The sequence below is a fragment of the Seriola lalandi genome, unplaced genomic scaffold, assembly GCF_002814215.2.
Source record: "Seriola lalandi dorsalis isolate HSWRI2012SDOR001 ecotype SW California unplaced genomic scaffold, Sedor1 jcf7180002054560, whole genome shotgun sequence".
NCBI lineage: Eukaryota > Metazoa > Chordata > Actinopteri > Carangiformes > Carangidae > Seriola > Seriola lalandi.
This window is the reverse complement of record NW_019525113.1, coordinates 628941-652901: the sequence shown is the minus strand read 5'-3', so window position 1 is coordinate 652901 and position 23961 is coordinate 628941. Positions and strand designations below refer to the sequence as shown.

Below are 23961 nucleotides of genomic sequence, written 5' to 3'. Positions count from 1 at the left end.
TTTGTTAGTTAAATAACCTCATACAAAGTGCGTGTGGAGCTGAGTGTTGGTGTGAATCCGGATCGTCCAAAAACCCAAAATCAAATCTCTATTTGAAGTGCCCACCCATTGCCTTTAAAAGAGCACAAATTGTCCTAGTTACATTTGGGCACAGGACTGCTCCAGTCATCTTGGAGAATTTGCCACAGTTTGGGCGGTCGCTGTGTCTGTTTTCTCCCCCTCTCTCCAGCTGGAGGCTGAAGCAACCACAGAATGTAATCTTTCATCCATGAGGTGGAACCATTAACCTTGATTAACAATCCTGTCACTCAGAGATGGCACAGTTACATTTATGACTGGATCTGTTGTTTGGAAATTAATAATTATGTACATAGTACTGTGCAAAAGTTTCATAGGATGACATGAATAGATTTTTATTTAACAATTACCTTCATATAAAGTGAAGTAAACAAAAAAACCTAAATCAAATCAATACTTGATGTGATCATCTGTCACTATTTTAAAACAGCACCAGTTCTCCTTGGTACACCAGCACACAGTTTTTCAGGGAGGCCTATTTGGCTGTTCCAAGCATCTTGCTACAGTGGTTCTGTGGATTTAGACTGTCTTGGTGTCTTCTGTCTCTTCATGTAATAAGATAAGGGCTCAGTGGGGACCAGACCCTCTGTTAATAGTTCTTTATAACTGTATGTTTGGGGTCATTGTCCTGCTGTAGAATTAATCTGGACTGATCAGATGCCTCCCTAACATGATGGTTAAGAATACAAATATCTAAAGTTCAGAGAATGTTTGTACAGTACTGTGCACATACACATACATGAAGTGGAAAAGTTAGAAACAACAACAAAAAGTTGAATAAAAATATTAATTTTGGCGGTTTTCTGCGCTCTGGTGGTCACAGTGAGAACTACAACACTGCATTAACAAATAACATGGCTGATTCCAGGGGTCTATTCAGAAAGCAGGTTTAACAAACTCTGGACTCAGAATCTAACCTTCAACCCTGAACCCTTAAACCTGCTTCATGGAAAAGACCCCAGACGTTGCAGCATGGAGAAAAAATCACGTGGATCATTGCTGAAAGTGCTGTCTTCAAACGATATACCATTTATTGTTTGATGCAGATAGACCAAGTATAAACAGAAATAAAATGATATGAATTTTAGATTAAAATATTTGTTATGTGTGTGCATAAAAATATGCAAAATGCATTGCATTTATCTTCTTTTTCTTTATTCTTTATTTCTTTAGTTTGAGTTGGCAAACAGCGAATTGGTGCATTACCACCACCAATTGGAAAGGAGGAGCTGAGTGATGTCGAAAGGTGGCGGTAATGCAACTACTTGGATGCCAGCTGCCGTTAAATCATCGAAGAAGAAGACTCATCTCTACAGACCATAGACTTCTACAGGCTGAGTAATCCAGGTAGGGGGAGGGAACTGTGGGAAGACGCAGGAGAGGGAAGCAGGAGATTTCCACAGACACACACAAACCTTCTGAGGGAAAGATTAGCCGTAGGTTGTGGGTATTTATTGTGCTTGTTTTCGGATTTGATGAGTTCGGAGTCTGAATTGTGAGTGTTTCGACGGAGGTGGAGAAGTTTGTGTCACAGAAAAAGATGCGACCGCTGAACGTTGAACATGCTGCCGACGAGAGGTGAGACAAACTTATTGCTTTTTGTTTTAATTATTACTCTTTATTTTAGGGCTATTATGTGTGCATATATATACATTATATATCTCTGTGTGTATATATACAGTATACCTACCTGTGCATATTTCTTGAGTAATCCTGACTATATGTACACATAGTCCTACTGTATACACACGTACACAGCGTGCTACGGTGGCCCTGAAGCCCAACTCACTGCAATTTAAGAAAACACATGCAAATAGGCGAAACACAACAACCCTCAGGGCCACCGTAATGTACACATAGAAGAAGAGAGTTTACATATACACATATACACATACACTCACAGGCCACTTTATTAGGTACACCTGTTCAACTGCTAGTTAACGCAAAAATCTAATAGACCAATCACATTTGCCTATTAGATTATCGGCAGCAACTCAATGCATCTAGGCATGTAGACATGGTCATGACGATCTGCTGAAGTTCAAACCGAGCATCAGGATGGGGAAGAAGGGTGATTTAAGTGACTTTGAACATGGCATGGTTGTTTTTGCCAGACGGGCTGGTCTGAGTATTTCAGAAACTGCTGATCTACTAGGATTTTCATGCACAACCATCCCTAGGGTTTTACAGAGACTTGTCCAAAAAAGAGAAAATATCCAGTGAGTGGGAGTTCTCTGGGCGAAAATGCCTTTTTGATGCCAGAGGTCAGAGGAAAAGGGCTAGACTGGTTTCGAGCTGATAGAAAGGCAACAGTAACACGTCGAACCTTGAAGCAGATGGGCTACAGCAGCAGAAGACCACGCCGGGTGCCACTCCTGTCAGCTAAGAACAGGAAACTGAAACTACAATTCGCACTGGCTCACCAACATTGGACAATAGAAGATTGGAAAAACGTTGCTTGGTCTGGTGAGTCTTGATTTCTGCTGCGACATTCGGATGTAAGGCTCAGAATTTGGCTTACAAACATGAAAGCATGGATCAGTCCTGCCTGAGTATTGTTGCTGACCATGTCCATCCATTTATGACCACAGTGTACCCATCTTCTGATGGTTACTTCCAGCAGGATAACGCGCCATGTCATGGATGTGCAGCTGACTTAACTCTTCCTCTATATTTATTTATGTATGTGTATATAGAGTATACCTACCTGTACATATTTTTGAATAATTTTTACATGTGTTTTTGTCATGTACAGAGATGATGAGCTGCCAGCAGCATCAACAGCACACAGAGGTCTCCATGGAGGTAACATGGGAAGAGGGGGGTTCAGGCCGGGTCAAGATCTCCACAAGCCCAGTCAGCACAGCCAGACTACAACTCCGAGCCCAGGAATACCACTAATGATCCTGATACTGCGCCACGAACCAGTTGAACCCCAGGTGAACACACATTCCACACATTCACCATTGTGACACCTTTTTCAAGCATGCAGCACAAAACCAGGAAATGGGAAAGATGTACAAATGGGCTGACATTGAAGTGGAGGATCTCAACAAATTCCTTGGTCTCCACATATACACAGCAATGGTGTCTACTACTACCAAGTCTCTATGACTGATGGAGTTACAACCACATCTTGTCTGTGCCTTTTCGAGCCACTGTCATGACGAGACAGATTCAGAGCGATAACATGGAACCTTTACCTCAGCGACCCAGAGGATGTTGTCAAAAATGACAGCAAGAAGGGAACACTGCAATATGACAAGCTGTTCAGAATCAAGCCTCCGTATGATGACATCCGCAATGCCTGCCAAGCACATTACCACCCAAGGAAGGAATTGGCAGTTGACGAGAGAATGGTGTCAACCAGAGCGAAAACTGGCATGACCCAAAACATGAAGGACAAGCCCACAAAATGGAGGATCAGGCTTTTTGTGTTGGCAGAGACGAGCAATGACTACACCATAAACTTCAACGTGTACGGAGGCAAGTCTCACACACCCAGTGAACACTGTCACATGATGCTGTCATGGGCCTCATTCAGCCATCATATCTTGGGGCCAGATACCATATTTAGGTGGACAGCTTTTACACCAGTCCCAAAATCCAGAAGTTTGGAGCCTGAGGTACCTACAGGCACAACAGCAAAGGGTGCCCCAATGGGAGAGCAAATGCCCTCACCAAAACAGCAAAGAGAGGCACAGTGAGATGGATCAGAGAGGGGGCGCTGCTGTTTGTGAAGTGGAAGGACAAGCGGGAGGTGTCGGTGTGCTCCACAATCCACCCAGCCGTGTCTGGTGAGACGGTGCAGAGGAGAGTGAAGGATGCAAATGCAAACTGGGCAGTGGAAAGCTGCTCCCACCCCCATCATTGCCTACAGTAAGAACATGGGTAGGGTTGACCTATCAAACCATCTCATCCAATATTACTACACCCACCGCAGGACTGCCCGCTGGTATCGCACCCTGTTCCTGCACTTTGTGGACATTGCTACAACAAACGCCTACATTCTGCACCGTGAGCTCAGCTACGGACAGCAGGTACAGCACAAGAGCCACAAGAACATCCTGGTGGAACTGGTGTCCCAGCTGTGTGGAGTGGACCAGACAGGAGCTCCCATCAAGAGGAGCACCGACCATGTTCCTGCTGCCTGTGCCAAGGTGACAGAAAGCCACTCACTGCCGCAGGACAGAAAAAAGAACCTGACTCCATCGTTTTAAAAGGCTTCATTTAGCAAGTTTGTGTTTTTTGTAATTAAAAAATCTAATTTTGCAAAATCATTTCATGTGTTTTGTGTGTTTTTTTGTCCAATATGTTGATACAGCATGTCAAAATGAAAAAAAATTATTGTAGTTAAAATACGTGATGTGCAGGAAAAAAAAAGCCAAACATTGGCATGGTAATCATTTATTTATGTGATAGGCCTATATTAAGGCAAAATCAAAAGTATTCAAGAAACTTTAAAAGCCCAAGACTTTCTAAGAGTTTTAATTCATGGCTAACAATGATAAATGTACCACAGGACACACATTTTGGTCTAATTTCAAGGACGTGAATTCAGTAGCTACATTACTTGCTTATGTTGTGTTGCGTTGCGTTGCATGAGCGTGGCAGCTGACGTTACTTAACAACTGTGGAGAAGCTCGTGTGTGTTCACACTGGCTGCGTCTGTGCTGTGTTGCTGCAGCTCGATCTCTCTACATAGAGTTTGCAGGTTAATGGAATATTGGCTTTCTTTTCATTATAAATTAATTTCTGATTTATTTTTGACAGAAAACGTCAGTAAAATTTCACTGTCTATACATGCAGATGGTTTTGCTGTTAAGATTGTTCTGATAATACATCTGCCACTATTGGCTCCACTGCCCTCCAGTGGCAACAGTGAGGAACTAAAGCACTATATAAACAAAATCCTTATTAATATCAATATATAATAGATATCATTATTAATGTGGCTAATACTAGTAATAACAGTAACAGTGTAGTTAGTAAAACCTGTATTGATAAAGATGTGCTTCAACAACAGCTTACCTGTCTAGACCATGTTATAATGCGTCATAATGCTGGTAGGGTTGACTGTTGACATGAAATTGAGTGTTTACTGCCCTGCAGGATTCTAAATAAATCCAGTTACCACAATGACACACTCTTAAATTAATTCACAGAGCTTAAAAACATGTTAGTTTTGATGTTAAAATATGACATTAGAAGAAAAAAACATACAAAAAGCATAAGTGTTAGCATAGCATGGTATCTGCCTTTACACTGATGATGCTGATGGCTGACATGACCGTAATCCTACCCATGATCATAGAAAGGAACAGCAAGAAGACTCGTGGCTAACAAACATTGTTAACATTAGCGCAGTCATTAATATCGATACGCTTAAGTATTTATGCGTGTATTATATAAAGTCACACTGATTTTGTAAAAAAATTAGGAATTAAAAGTTTTTTTAACAAAACTTTTGGTCCAGAGATCCTCACATCATATCAATTGTGTGTTTACTGTCCTTCAGTGGTCACAGTGAGGACCTACATCAAGACAAAATACATTAAGTAAGATCTGACAACATACGTTTCCTCTAGATAGTTCCAAAATAAATGTGACTTTGCTGAAGCAAAGGAAAATTCAACAAAGGGTCATGAAATGATAGAGAGATGTGGTAATATTGTGGAGTGAAGTAAATGTGACTGTGTTTTTGACAGGTTGAAATCCAGTCAGCTGAAATTTATTAATATTATTATTTTCTTTTTACCTTTTGCATGGGAACACCGCTTTATTCACGGTCTGAAATGGTTAATTCACTAATTTCTCTTTTAGCAATTAAAGCAGTAATGGTCGGTTTCCTGCACATGATTTACAGAGGAAAGGGTTAAACCTCCGTTTTAAGCATGCTTGAATAGTCTTTGGCATCAATTACAAACACGTGCGCTAGGTGTAGCACACCGTTTCTCAATGAATTATTCAGGTGATCCACACCAGAATCACCTTTCTCTTTTCACATATTGAAGCCTCAGGCGGTTGTAAGACTCGTGTTTGCAACCGACTCCAGCAGTTCCGGTGTTATTCAGATTAAAAAAACTGCACTTTGTTCAGTGATGTTCATTTCTGTCTCCCTCCCGCCTCCAATCATCACGAACCGGGGCTGGTGGAGAGGCTGTTGCTATAGTAACAGCGGTACGGCAGATACAGGCGACGACGTTTCGTCAAAATAACGAGAATAACCTAGATTACCGGAAAACTAAGCGTTCTCACTTCAAAATAAAAGAGAGAAGAAGTACAACCAAAGCATCTGTTGAACTGACATGGCCACAGAGAATAATGTTTGACAGTTTGTAGTCAAAAATGATAAACATCATACATTGCTCTTAGCAGAACACGTGTGAGAAAGGGAACAGTGTTAAACTGAAGTGAACGGTGAACAGCACATAGTGAATATAAAAATGTGTCAGGCTAAATGAACATTTTTATGAATGGATGGGGGGGGGGGTAGCCTTTTCAAATGGTACCAGTCAATGAAATGTTATTGAAATAATATTCGATGATTTAAGCGCACACATTAAACACAAAAATAATCACGGTCTATATAACTCTTATTTTGAAATCAAAAAGCGGAAGTGTAATTTTTTATGTAATGTGTAACTTTGCAGCGAAGCAGGAGCGGGAGAGAGGAAGCCGAGGCAGGTAAAGGTGTGTGTGTTTGTCTGTTTATGAATGTGGGGGAGAAAGGAAGGGGTGACGGCGTGAAGAGGAGGTCCAGAGGGGTGAAAGGAGGACAAAGGACCGGACGGAGAGGAGGAAGAGCTGGAGAGAAAGACGGGATAAGAAAAGAGGGAAGGATGTCGGAGAGGATAGCTTCGTGTGGGAGCCTGTATGACAGCACCAACCTGCTGCTACAGTACTGCAACAACGGTGAGCTGCTTCTCATCTCACTTCATCAGACACAACAGAAAAATGAGCCCCAGCTCCTTCCAGCCAGACAGTCCCAGTGCTCTCATCTGAGTCACAAATGTCTAGACAGACTTTGCATTTATTCATTAGGCGCCCTGAAAACGTGTTTAGATAGATGCAATTAAATTAACCCATTAATGTAGCCTGTTGACAATGCTAATTATTCGATGGAAAGAAAAATATTCCCCAGTTTATTCACCTAAAATATTCAGTGACTGTGCAAATTAGCCTGATTGGCTGCGTCATATATGAATGCCATTTTGTCATCTCAGATTTCTCAGAGCTTCTATTTTATTTTTTTTTTCAAATCTTTTGTCTACCTTAATTTTATCGATAATTTTTTGGTTTATTTTCACCACTTTTAGGCTCACTACCTTTGGAAAGTACATAAAAATATTAACAATGTGTCGCCATTTTAGTTTTTATTATTTTATATTAAGTCTGTATTTTAAATTAAAAACAAACATGTCTCTGTGAAATGTGTTTGAATGGGACTTTTCCCGGACAGACTGACTTTAGGTCAAACTATTTCCGTTATTCTGTTATATTTCAAATTATGTTTTTTCACTCTTTTTTTTTTTTTTTTTTTTTGTTCCTCGTGCATTTTCCACCCATTACATTAAATGAGAAATGAGTTTTAACACTTGCAGAGTTTTGCTGTCTTATGGTCTGACAGCAGTGTTTTTAGGATTGGACAGTGAAATGTAGAAGAAATCAGGCTGATATCTTCCTTTTTATTGAGATATCAGGTGACTAAAGTTCCTCACAGGCCAAAACGCTCTCTAGAAAACACTACTCACTCATCAACTAGGTAGAGGGATGGTGATTACATATTGCCAGCTTTAATCTATGAACATGATTCATTTCCGTATTTGAATACATGATGATCCACGATGGTCATTTGCATCTCCTCTCGCTCCTGCAGCCTTATGTCTCTTTATCTTTTACATCCTGCTTTACAAATATAATGCAAATGCAAGCCTGATCATATCTGGGGTGACTGTGGAGCTTTGTGGCTTATTTCATTTATTTTTTTTAAAAAAGAGCGTCTCTGTCAGCTGAACAAGGTAGTGATGGTTTCTCCAGTTATTTCAAGCAAGGTAGACGCCATGTTTCTCTGTGTGTAACACAGTGTAAATATCATTAAGAGTTGTAAATGCGTGTAAACTGATGTTGTTATCTGAGAGAGCTGTCTGTGGACTAACTCACCGTCCCTGCAGTCTACTAAACTTCACAGACAGCCATATTGAGCGGCAGGTGGAGAGACAGCAAGGGGTCATGGGAATTTAATCAATGCTGTGGTGTTGGTGATCCAAGATGTAACATGTGCCATTCAAAGCATTTGGTGGGTTTTGTGGTCCAAAGCCTCCTGCAGCTCCACAGGTCACAACGATTTCAGTTAAACTGTGAGACAGACGCACAGGCTCTGCCCAACAAGCATCTCAGGAGCTGAGCTCATGTGAGAGAATAAGGCAAGATAAAAATGTTGTGTGAAAAATGTCAGACGTAGGTCAAAGGAAGAGCTTGTGAGGGACAGCTGGTCCTGTAGTGAGGGATCAGCTGCTTAAGCTGACTGTTTTTTGTCCAGCGTAGGATGACGTTTTATTTTTTAAATCAGTGAGGCAATTTATTAAATTCAGAATAACAGTATTAAAGTATATATTCCGAGCAATTACCAAAGTGCTTTTAAGTACTAGTACTTTTAATTTACTTTGGTTATTTCTATGTCGTGGAAGTGACACGTTCCTATTTTTTTAGACAATTTAATTGAAGGACATTTCTGCCATGAATTAAACCTAAATTACACCTGCAGATATGGAGCAGGAGGGAGAGACAGGTTCTTGTACAGTAACTCTGATCCCTCTGACACACATGTAGAGTAATTAGGTGTGGGTTGCTGTGTTTCTGAACACTCTCAAAGAGAGAAAGATGAGGAAAATCCTCAGAAATTAAGATGTTTTTATTTATCCTCATTTCTGCACGGGTTCAGCTGCCATTTGGGGCTTATTTTTGAGTTGATCAAAGGTCCTTACAAGTGTAGGAAAACGGGTCTGAATGTGATTGCTGACATTTCCGGAAATTGTATTGATGCCCAAAGGAAAGAAATCTCTTTTTGCTTGCCTCCCTGCACTCAGAGGTCAGAGGTCAGAGGTCAAACTCTCCCAGGGCCATTTGAGACTGAACTCAGTATCTTTACTGAGTATGACCCCCCCCCCCCCCCCCCCCCCCCATGTGCCATCTAGGCTCAAGAGTCTGCCGGCCTCCAATGCAACCAAACAACTGATTTAAACACACTTTCACCCGGACAAGAGGGTGCTAACCTGTGAAATCACTTTCTGTACTCTTTGGTTTCCATGCAGTATAGTGACCTGCTGTACAGTGTTGGAACCATTTTCATGCAGGGACACTTGATTTTGGGTGGTGAGCTGTAGGCGCAAAAAACTTAAGTTTTGAACTAGGACACAAGAATAAGAAACAGTTCAAACTGTTATAGGTGCTGAAATTGATGCTGAAAATAGGCCTTTGTGAAGTGTTAACAAGACCTGAGAATAACATGAAGTTAGCCAGGCAGACGGGGAAGAGGTGTTGGACTGTGCTGCAGCTGATGCAAACAGCATAACAGAGCTGATCCTGTTTGTATTCGGAAGGTGTCGTCTTGTCTTGCACGTTGATCTCTGCTGTGCAGCATCTGCCAAGTGAGCCTCAATCAGCTAACTTCTTTGTCTTTTTTTTTTATGTCTGTGTCTCTCCATCAGCCTCCTGTCTTTCCTTTTCTTTCAGTTTGTCTGTCTCTTCTTCTTCCTCTACCATCTGTCCTCTCACTGTAACCAGAGATCGTCTATGTTCATCAGATCTGCTCTCCTCGGCCACCTGGTCACATCTCCAGCCAAACACAGTTTACACACACCCATTACAGTTTTTATAGTTTTATTGTACTGAGGTTCACGGTTGGTGTTCTGTGTCACGGAGGGCAATATAATGAGTTAGTTTAGCTTCTGTAGTGCTGACAACCTTCATGGCTTTATTCAAATGATGTCACTGAGGTAAACTCTACCCACCTGGGACTCCAGGCAGCTTAAAACAAATGCTAAGGATTTGTTCAACAGACTTTTGAATATTTTTTTTACTCCTTCCTCATTGCCCTTTGAATTAAATTTTAATTAATTAATTTTTATACAGTAGGAAACTGAACTCTAAATTAATACTTTTACAATCACTTAAATGACTTAAATCTGCACCATGCAAAACTACACACCGCAACTCCAAATGGCAGGAAGGAGTAACTGTCAGAGCTCACACATTGAGCCTCAGTAAACTGCACTCAGACCTGTTGTCGAGAGGTTCAGCCGCTGTCGGAGTGTCCATCTTACTATATGCAGTTCTGTATGTAGGTACAGCCATGAACACAGTGCACAGTGACATCAGGAACACAGTTTAAAGAGATGGTGTGCAACCTGCACGGTACCATACGTGCCTTCTGTTAGCAGTGCAAAGTACAGTGTGTTCTTTCAGCTGTAGACTGAAATGACTGATGATTGAATCAGTGGAGTGTAGCAGCAATAAGAGCTGTCAGTCATGGTACATTGTACGGCTGCACAGCCCTGTGATTTACCAACTTTGTTTACTGTGGACGAAAAGAGAAAAAAATCCATCTTTGATTTTGCTTCAGTGTCTTGCTACAGTCTGGTGAAAATTGTATCTCCAAGGTGTTTAGTCCTTCAGTTCAAGTTAAAGGATAAGGCTGGGCACACTTTCCTTTTCCAGCCCCATTATATGATTCACTTTGGTAAGATTGGTGTATTTCAGCATTTAAATGTCATTTAGTGTCACTGTAGACATTCTGTATTTTTCATATTGTCAAAAAAAGACTAACGCCAACAATGTATTGGTCACTCAGTGATTCCCGTGAAATCCTGAGTTTAAAACTGTCCGACCAAATCACCAAACACATGAATTAAAAACAAAGACTGCGATGGGTTTTCGGTTTTATTTACTTGTAAAATAATTTCTCAGAGAGAAAATCAGAAGTGACATAAAATTTTTCTTATTCTGTCTCACAGCCAGCCGTCTGGGATCCACATTTTTAATGACTGTATTTCCTCAAAAAGTGACCCGGGCCTTTATCTACCTCAACTGCGGAAGGTAACAGGCCTGTATTAGAGGCAGGCGACGAGGTGTAGCCCTAAGCCCCTGGTTGGCATCCATACACAATCTACATGATATACCATGTTTATACCCAGTCTGTTTGAAAAAAAGTCTCTAAATCTGGCCACAAATTCGCTGAGTTGGCCCCTTAATAGAACCTATTTGTACCAATTCATTTGGGAAGAGCAACGGCCAATGGAGAAACTCCAACGTGGCATTCTGCTGACCAACGGTGGAAATATGATCAGTCAGTCAGGGACATTCGCAGTTATAGGGCAGGCCCCGCAGCTGTGGTCCAGCCAATCACTAATGTTTGTGTGTTTTTATTGGTTAGAAGAGAACAGTGGAGCTCTGTGGCAGAGTTTTTACATTTTCACATAACAGCCTGTTATGTGAAAATGTAAATATCTGAATATCTGTAACGGGACAGTTGGTATCACCTTCATCTTTTGTGTGTGTGTGTGTGTGTGTGTCATTGATCCTGGAGTGTGGCTCTGCAGCATCTCTTCCTGGTGGTGCCTGGCTGTACAGATGCTGATGCTGCTGCAGTGAATGTGTGTGGCTGGCTCTAAGCCAGGCTCCACCCCTTCTGGGTCGGTTCTGTCTGCCCATGGCTGATGAGACAGGAGGAGGAGGGAGACGAGGGATGAAAGTGAAGGAGTGGACGAAAAGGAGGAGGAGGGGATGGAGGGAGGAAGAGGGAGTGGTCCAGGAAGCGAGGGAGTTTGAAGGAAGTGGATATGGAGGAGGGAGTGGTTCAGCAGGAGAGGATGGGAGATGAGTTTGTGTGTGTGTGAGAGACTGTGTATGTGTGTGTGTGTGTGTGTGTGTAAAAGAGAGAGAGAGAGAGAGAGTAATCGACCGCTGGCCACAGACAGGAGGGGGGAGGGAGTCCGAGTCAGAAAGCCTCCAGGGGAGAAAGAGTGAGAGCAAGTGGACAACCTGACTGAGCGTTTACTCTGTGGACTGACTGGTTGATTGACGGGAGGAGTGACCAGGCACTCGGCGTGGCACGATGGCAGGTAGGTGAGAGAAGCTCCACCTTCCTCATCACTTCTCTGCACCATGAATATTTCAGCAGCCTACAATTTTCTTATTGCCCTGCACTGACCTCCCATTGTCCATCTCTCTCCAGCATCACACACACACACACACACACACACACACACACACACACACACACACACACACACATACACACACAGCCCACCCCCTCTGCATTTCATCATCCATCTTTACATCCGTCTCCCCTCCATCCCTGCTTTGACAGTTTCCTGATAGCAGCCATGTGTCTGTACCAGTCTCATGTAAGCTGGTTAATTAATCACACTTTACAAGAATGTCTGTACTCAGATGGAGAGTGTGTGTATGTGCTTGTGCGTGTGTATGTGTGTGTTGCCTGCTGAATATGAAATAGATGTGGCCTCTGGTTTTATAAGGAGAAGCAATTGCTCTGGTTTGTGTGTGTCTGTGTGTGTGTGTGTGGGGGGGGGGTGTTCAAGGGCAAATTGAAAAGTAGCCAGCTCGGCAGCGTTTTTTAAACAGGTGTCCTGACGGTAAAGGAGATGAAGGTGAACCCTGCTGATCTCTCCATTGTTTGTTCTCTGTCTCTCCTCTTCTCTCTCTCATCTTGTATCCTTCTCTCCTGCTCTGCTTCTTCACTATGTAACATTTCACATGTTATGCTAAGTGTTAAAAATGCTAAGTGATAGCATGTTACAACACAAACTAAACATGCTAAATGTTCCACAAGTTTTACGGTTCTCCACACTGCGAGATAAATTTTCCTCCATAGCAAAAGTTAGAATCCTAACATCACAACACGACCACATGACCAGAATCAGTGGATTTTGTTTTCAGTGCAGCATGCTAACAAAGTGCATTTCGATATAAAACATCACACAGTAAACAAACATATTAAACATACAACCAAGTGTTTCCTGGAGAATTAGATTCTGTTTGTGGGGGAAGTTGACTGGGCGGCTCGATCATTAAATAATACCGTATGTAAGGTGCTCCACTACTTTGTGACAAATAAATCACTGAACAGGATAAATGGCTCCATTGCTTCATGTTTCAAACGAATAACAACCCTCTTCAACTCGGGTCTGGTTGGTGAGGGCTGATCACATATTGAGATTGGCCAGTGAGGCCAGTTCTGGCAGACGCAGCAGAATGACATGCACACAGAGAGGGCTGGTGTACAGACTCACAGGGATGGTAAAACCTTTATGGATTTTTTTACAGTCCACCAGCCCACCAACGCGGCAAGATGTCTCCCGGTGCTCGGTCCATCGGCCCGCCACAATATCAACATGGTGGTTAATGTTGATATTGTGGCAGGCCTCCACAAATAAATCAATGAATGGGAAACACTGTGTTAAACATATATGCAAAATGCATTTGCATGCAAACAGGCTATAAGCTCAGTTGAGGCTTCAGTCCAGCTCAGACTGGTGACAGCTGATCCACCCCGACTGTGTGGCGCAGAGCCCAACAACAGCCCAACAGCAGTTTAAGTAGAAACATGACCTCTTCTCTGGTGCCACCTTCAGGACAAACTTTTGTGTCCCACTGGCCGTCCTATAAAAATGATCCTATAGGTCGTCTGTATGAGCAGATTATTTCAACCTCTAGTAACGTTTTATTGTTAGACGACTTGTAGTGGCTGTAGTAGCAACAGAGTTCGCTTTAGCAGGAGGTTGGGATGGACGGATGAAAAACTTTCACACAGGAGAGCGCCGTTTATGTCCTGTGTGAAACTGATAATCACTGCTGTTTCCTTTATCCACGCCCGTTTTGCAAACTTAACAATGTGTTTATTATTGTTACCATGACGGCATCTGTCGCTGGATTGTATTCAAGGGTAGGGATAAATGACCTACAGTATATGGTTGTTCAGGTTAGAGGACCTGTTGAATCTCTCTGAAGCTTTTTACAGTATTTGTATTTGCTGTGTAGTAGAATAATGAATACTAAATGAGTGTAGACACAGTCTACTCAGGAGAGTAAAACTGTCTTTATCTTTGTCTTTCATTTGGTTTATGGCTTTCTCTTCCTCATTCTTCGGTTTCTCTGTTCAGTTCACCTAATGGTTACAGCAGTTTATATAAACAGGATTATCGCTGTAGTCAGTTAAAAATTAATCATTCATCTCTCTATCTCTCTCCCACTCTGAGTCCTTTCTCTGTTCCTTTCACTCTCTGTCTCCTCCCACCTACAATCTGTTCTCTCCTACTTCAGTTTGGACTGTTTCTTATGATTGTTTGTTTCACTCTTGCTCACTCAGTTTGAGTTTTAATTATTTGTACTGGTGGGATTTTTTCACATCCCCTGTATTTGATTACAGAGAGACTTTGTACTTTTTCTGCCACAGATGAGACATTGGATTGCTCTTGAATTACCATGACTGACTATGATGGTTTTTGTGCAGAGTGGTAGATAGTAGTAATGCTGAGTATTTTAGCATAGTCAGGACAGTAAGAAGAGCTTTTTCTGAGAGAGTTTATTCATGTAATATCTCCCTTTAGGAGGTGAGACATCACTTTACTTGTATGTTTTTACTTCACAAAAAACCCATGGCAATAATACTCTGGAAATTAGTTTCCCCATTAATAATTTACAGTGTCTTAAATTTTAACTTTCAAATGGGAAATTGACTGAAACAACATTTAGACCACAATGAAAACTAATGAAAGGCTTTTACAAGCTGGAAGCTTTTTAGAAGCTATTTATGACAAGCAGATGTGACCCTCCTTTTTGATTCTAATGGAAACTGTGGAATATAATACCAGGATTAATTGAATTATTAACATATTTAAAAAGCACATGTTTTCCTTTTCTCAGTAGCTGTGGTCTGTGGTCAGAGCACAACATCTGTTTGTGATGTTGGACAACAAAACTGGCTGATTTCCGGCATGAAACAAAGGCAGAGGTCCTTTTGTATAAACCAGCCTAATAATTACATCGGATACTTATGCTGAAAGTTGGAGAAATGAAGGAACAGAAACAACGATAATGGCTCGAGGCTATGTAAACATTGTGCCGTCAGTCCATCAGGCAGGCCTGCCATGCAAATCTCCACTGAGCTTGATTTCAGTATGTAAATCTGAAGCTTGATTTCCCTGTAGCCCCTTCCTGTCTCATTTGACTGCGAGATGTGATACAGTAACAGTAACAGTTCAACCTGTGTCCCCCAGCTCAGTTTGCACTGGTGAAGTGATGCATGCTGGGAGCACTGTAGCGCCTACCGAAGCTGTGTGTCCTGTAAAACCCCTTTTGGAAGTGTCCTGCTCTTTAAAGTTTAAAGTTAATACTTTAAACTGGTGCAGCTCAAAGCTCTGAACGGTGTCCACATGATGAGTGTGACCTTTGCATTAATAATAACAAGGAAGGAAGTTGATGGTAGATTATCATATTAAGAGTCTGCTCAGTTACAGCCATTAGTTTTATTTTTAGGTTATTTTAGTGTGTGAGGGTTTTATTCTTTTTCTTTTTGTCTCTTTTAATGAGAGACCGAAAATATCTGTTTTATCTTTCATCCAGCCTGAGACATGGGCACTGGTATTTAGATGTTGTATCATTTAAAGTTATAATATGTAACTTTCCCCATTAAAATGACTAGACTTATGTTTTTTATATATATATATATATATATATATATATATATATTTGTATGCTTCAATTATCCCAAATGTTTGCAGCAATTCTCCAACAAAGAGAAATATGTGATTTTAATCATGGTCTGTGTGATTTGGTCGCCTGTCACTGACATCATGTCCCCTTTGTGCATGTGTCAGTGTTGTGGATGTCTGCCAGAAGCTCAGCTATGAGACGCCGAACAGTGTCGGTGAATTACAGATTTTAAAATGAAAGTGCTTTATTCTTCTTTCTACCGGTTTTAATCCCCTGGTTCGTTTGTTGAGGAGAGGAGAACACCTCTGTGGATAATTTGGCTGCGGGTAAAAACCTCCTGAAAGTCTGGGTTAGTTATCAGTTGTCAGAGAAGCTATTGAAGCAAAGGTTAGCAGAAGTCCCAGAAAACCTCTGAAACAGACGCTTGAGCGCTAAGAATTTGCTTTTGGCAGGTGTCCCGCTTCACCTTTGCAATAGACAGTTCTGCGTAACAGAAATGTGTAAAGAAAATAACATTTGGCTGAGTGGTTGCTGTTTTTGTATTTCTGGTTAAGGAGGAACTTCCATCTCAACACATTACTCTGATCCTTGATATTTATCAGGTCAATAGGTAACAGTGTAAGGACGTGGAGGAATGCTGTTTTCTGTAAAGAGGGAGCAACTCATAAAAGCAGCAGGTACATACAAAGATCAGACTACTTTCATTTTAGGAGAGAAACGGGTAATTGAAGACTGACTACATTGAGTTGCAAGGTTCAAACAGATGACACCTCTGTCTCTGTAGGTGTAATATTGTGAAAGGTGTGAGTCTTTTTTTGGATCTGTATTTCTGATCATGAGGACGTGGTTGTTGCTGAGCTTTAGGACAGAAAGCAGATAGGGTTTAGAATTTAGGACACACGAGATGTTCTCTCCAACTTGTTTCTGACTTTATCAGGTCGTAATCTGTCAACGTGAGCCTCAGATTAATAATCTGCGCGGGGGAGTTTGCCTTGGATAATCTGACCGGCCTCCAGTGATGTCATCATGGTGGGAGGGAGCATGGCGGACGATTAGGTTGGAAAGAGTTCAAGCTGAGAGGAATGAAGGCAGGGGACTGAGGGAGGTGTGTGAGGCGGTTGGACTCAGCAGCAGCTCAGCCCCAGCATCACAAACACAGTGTCATTAAATGATTTATATGTTTAACAAACAAATGAATTCAATTGAAATCAATTTGAGAAACAAAAGCAAATAAACACCATTTACAGCAGACTTTTTTTCAAATTTTTTATTAAAGGTCCATATTTTAAACTTTTCCTGTGTTTTATTTGAAGTGTTGATCCATAAGAAGATACATTTGTAGTTTTAAGAACCTAGACCTGCTTTATAATCAAAACAGACAAAGAAATCAACCTCTATACAATATGGAACCTTTAAGACTGTATGTCTAAAAAAAAAAACAAAATTGATATTGAAAGGTATGCTTTGGAGTATTCATGTTTACATTGGGTGTTTCTTACCCAAACCCACTGTGTTTGTCCTTGAAGCTGAACACACATGCTGAATGCTAACAATCTTTTTCTCACATTTGTATTTCTGCCCTCTGCAAATAATGATGCAAATAACATGGTTCCAAACAATACGAACAAAATGAGGATCTGCTAATCAAAACATTTCTCCATAGCACAAGTTAGGGCTAAAAACTCCACAGGGAACCTTTAAATGATAATGCATGGCAATGTAATGAAGAACACAAAGCTTTGTTTCTCTGTTGTTGACAACTCTGTCTCCATCCCTCTTTCTTTTTTTCCTTCTCTTCTCTCCTTCCTTCACTGTCCAAACAAAACAACCACACAACCTGGTATCTGGTGTTGTTTTCCCTCTCTTTCTCTCTGAAACACACTCACACACACATGGAGTCTAAATTATTAAAACCAGTTAAGTTTCCTGTATGGTCTCATCCCCCTGAGAAACTCAAAACCATTGGTTGACAAAGCCGCAGCAGTGGTAGCAGCTATCCATCACACTGACCTCAATCAGTTCTTTGTGTTTATGTCCGAATGAACAAGTCCAAAAGTTCAACCATCGAAGCAGCAGCTTCATAATCTCTCTCACATCTACATGCGGTCAAGTTGTTCTTCTTCATTTTGCAGCTAACCGTATTGTTAAGTGCTAAGGGAGGTAGTAATGTGGACATCCGATACAGATTTCCCTATGAATAATAAAATAATCTTATCTCATCATTGCTATTGTTTTTCAGCACCACAACTACATAAAACATTGTCGGCTGGACTGTGATATATGGTGATCTATTGCACACTAGTGCTAGTTGTAGTAGTCATCACAGTGTGTGTGTTGACCAGCCCATTGTGGCCCTTAGTAAACAAAATCATGAGCTTTGATATTCAGTCAGACTAAAATTTAAACTGAAACCCTCTCTCCTCACTGACTTCCTGTCCAGATGACACGGTGTCGGCCAGCAGTAACATGGACATGGAGGACCGGGTTTCCCACCTGGAGCAGAGGTTACAGCTGCAGGAAGACGAGATCCAGCTGCTGAAGGCGGCTCTGGCCGATGCCCTACGCCGACTGGGCTTCTGTGAGGAGCAGAGCCTGGTGATGCAGCCAGGCGTCCATGCTGCTGGGAGGAGACCTCTGGCCACCACAGCTTCAGCACCGCCTACCAAGGGTAAGTCAAGTCCCTGCTCGGGGTGGTAGTACTTTACCAAAGTACAGATACCTTTGGAGAGGAGCTTAACATTTCTGATTGGTTGAGTACTCAAGCGTGTTATTTCAGCCACCATTTTTTAATAATCTGTAGCTGCATATTCATTTTGCATCAATACATCAACACGGAGTTACAGAAGAAACCATACGGCAGATGTACCAACGACACAAATCCTGTCCATCGCTTTATTTGGTGTCATCGTGTCTAGTCTTCTGCCACCTGCTGGACTCGAGTGTAACAGCTTGTTGTTGCCTCCAATTTTGCATAAGTGAGCTGGCTGGTTTGCCTAATCTTCCCGGGTCTTTAGACGTCGGTGGAAACGCAGGCAAGCAGCGTCCTGAAAGAACCTTTTAGTTCCTTGAGCAAAGTCTGTGGGATTACAACTTCCAGGTTTTTTTTGGGTTGAAATGTGGCTTAAGGCAACAGGTGAAGAAAGAGCCCCTCGTCCTTGTTAGTTAGTTAGTTAGTTAGTTAGTTTTCTCATCAGTCATGAGTCTTCGTCCCTGGAACGGTGTCAAACCTTTATGTAGATTGTTAAATGCTAACAAACACTACACCTCATTCGTCATTTTATTTCTGCTCTCCACCAGTGAAAATGACCCATCACTACTGAAAAGCCATTAAACTGAATGGAAGGAATGAAAATTGTGGCTGACCATGCATGTTGCAAAAACAGATGTCTGAGTGTCAGAATCATCAGACACTCCTGATGTCAAACACAGGAAACTTGTAGGAATTTGACATGGATGCACATACTGTCAGATTACAGGGTCAACACCACCTCACACACAGCCCAAAGGGAGTCTTTGAGTCAGGTTTGAAATTGGGCTATGTGTAAACTGTTTGGGAATTTGTCAACATCTTCTGTTGATTAATGAGGCTAATGATTTTTTTTACGTTTCAGTGCGTCAGCTCCTGCAGGCTCTTCCCTCCAGACCTCTCAGTAATGGCTACGTGCAACAGAAACGCCTCCTATCCTCCCCTTCATCTCCTAAGAAAGAAGTGCTGCAGTCCATTAAGAGGTTAACTTACGAAAGGAAAACTGCTTTTAACAAATTTCTGTGTACTCACATAGGCTCTTATTATCCCTGCATTTACACTTTACATGAATTGAGGAGATGTGATTGCTAAAGCCTCTCCTTTGCCTCTTCCTCTTCCTCTTCCTCTCCTTCTTTAGGAAGAGTATGTCCACAGAGCGTCTCACCCTGGTGAGGAGAGAGATGGGAGCAGAGAGTCGGAGTCGAACCACCTCCTCCAGCAGCTCCTCCGGTGGCAAAAGGTAACACATTTCTCCTGATGGATGGTGCATCCAATATGAATTATACACTGTATTTCTGAATCCATTTTCAGTACTGTATAAATAAATAAAACACTCACCAATGATTCAGTACCAGAGAAAATATAATACTGTATCCAGTGTTGTCATGAAAACCTCTCTAACAAGCTTCATGTTTGTGCACTGTGGGTCACCAGGGTTCTGGAGGAGCTCTCAGGGTCACTGCAGATTGTTTTAATGAGCTGTGTTACCTCTCTGTCTGCAGGCAGACAGATGACAGGTCAGTTTGATCAGTGGCAGACAGAAGAACCTGCTCTGCTTAGTGTTTGGTTACTGATCCTGATTATGGCTGTCGCACGTATCTTTAAGGTTTTGTGCTTAGGTGAAAATGTTTGTTTGGAGTAGGAGCAACTTTAAGGTGATTTAGATTTTTGATATTCAGATAATCAGATTTTAGATATCGGAGTGCTGAACATGATGAGTGCAGATGTGTCTTGTCTCTCTCTAAATGCATGCTGGGATAGGTTCCAGCTGCCCTGATAAGCAGGTATAGAAAATGGAAAGATGGAGTATTAAACATACATGGTACTGAAGCCTTGTATTAGTGGTTTATTTGAAATGGAACCAGCCCATAATGTTGAGATATTAATTTCTCACAGTCATTAAGGTTTAAGACCATCAAAAGGGTTGAAAGCTGTTACTTTAACTGAAATAAATGCACAGTATTTGCATTTTCTGCATCTTGATGAGATTTAACAGTAGTAGTCCTTCTTCCTCAGTAAAATATGCCTTACCTTGTAGAAAGGGTGATGGTATTGTTGGGTATTGTGGTGACCCACTGACCACCTCTGAAAGTGGTGCATAAAGGCAGATATCCAGTAACAGAGACTGTATCCAGTATGGTGCTAAATAAATAAAAAGGACAGGAAAAGACAAAAAGCTCCCTCTCCCCCCTAATCAGCATCTGTATCTGATTTTGCTGAAGGTATTTTTGTGGGAGCTGCTGCTGCTGCTGCTCCGAGAACTGATGGTTTAGATTTTTTAAAGTTTGAAAGTACACTCAGGATGTTTGAAAGGTTTGAATTATTCAGGCTGTGTGACGGGACAGAGACGGATTCTGCACATCGTCATCATCATCATGTGTGGCTGCCACACTTCCACAGTCAGCACTTCCTGTTTGTCCTGCAGTAACTCTCAGATGTCACCATGTATTATGTTCAACAGTTAACAGGCTGTTGGTCTTTGGTCTGCCACAGCTGTGAGCCTGATGGACAGTGAAGTGTCCACGTGTCACAGCCGACACACGGGTCACCTGCCATCAGTGAACAAACTCAAAGAGGAAGTTTATATTATCTGTGGTTATACAGTACACACTGTAAACACACTCACCTTCCTATTGTTTTTTTTTCATTGCAATCCTGTCTTTCCTCTAAGTCTTTCATCTTCCAGACTATTATTTTTTCTGTTGTTGTGTTCTTCTCTCTCACAGTACACACACCTTTTCCATTTCTTCTTTTCTCAATCTTTCCTTTCCTTTCCTTTCCTTTCCTTTCCTTTCCTTTCCTTTCCTTTCCTTTCCTTTCCTTCCCTTCCCTCTCTTTCCTGTGTTTCTGCTGATGGTTCAGATTCCCAGCAGTTCTTGGTAAAGAGGGGGTGTGGTTACCAGGCAGAAGGGGTGGGTCTCCACAGTCAGGAAGTGCGTTTTGATTGGACGGTGGGGCCTCCTCAGGCAGAGCTAAAAGTTTGCTGAGCGAAGGAGGAAGTTGTGTGTTGCTGTGGCTGTTGGACAGGACAGGAGCTGCTCTGACTGCTCTCCACTGTTGACTGTTACTGTAACGGAAAACCTGCAGACATGAAGAGATCCTCCAGGTAAATAGCTGCTTTAACAGATAATCAATAATTACAGAGCAAGACACTGAGCAGAGAGGTTTCATGGGTAAAGCTTTTATGCTCTTACTGATTCATAGCAAAAACAAAAGTAGCAAAGTGAAGTAAATGTTTCGTATTTTTTGAGGAAAGTTGTGTAGCTTCAGTCTTTGGATGACCAGATGGTAACAGCAGTTTTCAGAATGCATATGCTTCATTTAAAGTCAACTGGATGAATGTCAGAAAAAGTACTTGTTTTGTTTCACACCCAGCTAGACAGTCTTTGTTGTATAACTAATATTGAATAGATTATAGATTAGCTATAGATAGATTATGTATAGACAGATTGCACAGATAGATTGTGGACGGTTGGTAGAAAGCATTCAGGCGTCATCATCTAAAGTTTGTGGTTATTTTCAGTCTAAACAAAGCCAGTAGTCAGGCACTGAAGTCTGACTTCACGACCGCCTGAGGAAGTTGTGCTGTTTTATGAAACTCTGTTGTCACGCAAGCCGTTTGATGCAGTAGGTTTCCCTGTCTGCGGGGCTGTGTGGCTGTGGGGAGGGGCTGCAGCACAGTAACACGAACGCAACACAGACAAGAGTCATTTGTGTTTGTGGACCGCAGATCAAATGGCAAGTATCAGGTCTGATGAAAAGAATTAGTCATAGTTTAATTGCGTAATTTTGTGTGTAGTTCAAACGAGAAAGAAAAGGGCAAGTGAGTCAAGTTAGTCTGCTTAGAAAAATGACACCTGACTTTAATGGATGTGTTTTTATTATTTTACAATTATCTTACAAGTCGTGTCTCATCATGTCACACACACATTGAATGAATTTATGCTTATGTGTCATCAATGGCTTTTGTCTTTGGGCTTCTAGTGATGGTGGGAGCAAACAAACATGTCAGGTCTCTTTTCAGTTATGAAACACACACATGGATGCGATGAGTGAATGTGGAGCGACAGACCACCGGTCACGCTGTGCTCAGCAGCTCTGTCACTTACCTGATTGTTCTGTTAAACTGTTTCTGACAGTGAGGTTATTACACCTGTTCAGGTTTCACATCACCTGCTGTAGTTTTATTTTCTGATGCTGTTTTGGGTGCTGCACATTTTTTCAAAGAGATTCTAATGAATTTGTTAATGTCTTGAACGAGAGGAGCAGCTTATATCTGAGAGTCTACACAAAATGCTGCAGAGACGGTTTCTTTATGATCACCGTGCAGCGTTATCACCACAGAGCGGTTGCTGAGGCAGCTGTGGGACTGATGTTACGATTACCGCCTCTGCTAAGCATGTAGAAACACTGATAACATTGATTGGATCTCCTGCTTAACATGCAACCAACTTATTGACCATGTCTCTGGTTTCAGAGAAGCATTTTACACCACTAAAACCAGCTTAATATCACTGAGACTAGATTTCATCTAATATTCAGTCCAGTTAAAGTTAAGGGTAATAGTCCTTTAAATCATAGAGCACTGTATGGAGTTGAATTCTATCTCACAGAGTTACATTTATGCAAATACAAGGAATAGGGAAAAGATTTCTATCACTTTTGCTCCATCTGTGTCTCTCCTTTCTTCTCTCTGTTTGGGACAGTCTGTCTTGTTCCACAAAATTCTTAAACATATTCTGTTGAACTGAAAATTTAAAGCATCTTAAAGCAAGTATACTTAATATTGTGGTCCCAGTGTAACCTTTGTAAAGTCAACAAGCTTTAACAACTTGAATAAATAACTTTCCCTCAGGCTGATTGAAACCATGCAAATTCTGACAGGGGAAAAGATCAAACAATCTGCACCATGTTGAAAAGATTGAGATCTTTTCCTTTTTGTCAAATCAAATCATCATCTCTCTCTCTCTCTCTCTCTCTCTCTCTCTCTCTCTCTCTCTCTCTCTCTCTCTCTCTCTCTCTCTTCCTTTTCTATCCCTTTTCTCTCTCTCTCTCTCTCTCTCTCTCTCCTCTCCCTTTTCTCTCTCTCTCTCTCTGTCTCTCTTTCTCTCCCTCTTTTTCTGAGTTGAGTGAAGATGCGCTTGTGTCCATTAACTGAGGCCACTGAAGTACTTCAGTCATAATGGACCAGGAAATTGACTGTTCCCACCACTCCCACAGTTCAGGGGGCTTTGACCCATCACTTAGACCACAGCATCCATCTCCTCTGCCTACATGACTGCGATGGCTGCAGTCTGTCCCAGCTGGATGAAGCACTTTCAAAGGACTCACCTCTTATGAAATACAATGACGAGGAATCTGTTTTAATCAAAACATTTAAGTCAAATGTATTCGTGCAGCCA

The 23961-nt window shown here is 41.6% G+C and overlaps 1 protein-coding gene and 1 long non-coding RNA gene across 5 annotated transcripts in view; both read left to right on the top strand.

The window, feature by feature from the left end:
- Nucleotides 1-1389: 1389 nt before the first annotated feature.
- On the top strand, nucleotides 1390-4358 carry LOC147818575 (uncharacterized). 3 transcript variants are annotated; one of them, XR_015437848.1, is made up of 3 exons: nucleotides 1402-1656; nucleotides 2415-2544; nucleotides 2834-4358. It is a non-coding gene; the product is annotated as an uncharacterized LOC147818575 (long non-coding RNA). The 3 variants fall into 3 exon arrangements; XR_015437846.1 differs by lacking the exon at nucleotides 2415-2544 and having other exon boundaries at nucleotides 1390-1656; XR_015437847.1 differs by lacking the exon at nucleotides 1402-1656 and having other exon boundaries at nucleotides 1669-2544.
- A 2399-nt stretch (nucleotides 4359-6757) lies between these two features.
- The window catches only part of eml2 (EMAP like 2), a 30425-nt gene continuing 13221 nt past the window's right edge, over nucleotides 6758-23961 (top strand). The window contains exons 1-4 of one of the 2 annotated variants that reach the window (XM_023416061.2): nucleotides 6758-6993; nucleotides 18254-18481; nucleotides 19425-19542; nucleotides 19698-19799. In XM_023416061.2, coding sequence (XP_023271829.1) covers nucleotides 6792-6993; nucleotides 18254-18481; nucleotides 19425-19542; nucleotides 19698-19799 — 650 coding nt within the window. In that variant the 5' untranslated portion in view covers nucleotides 6758-6791. Of the gene's footprint in view, nucleotides 6994-12178; nucleotides 12201-18253; nucleotides 18482-19424; nucleotides 19543-19697; nucleotides 19800-23961 lie in introns of those variants that run through there. The other variant, XM_023416062.2, reaches the window with a different exon arrangement.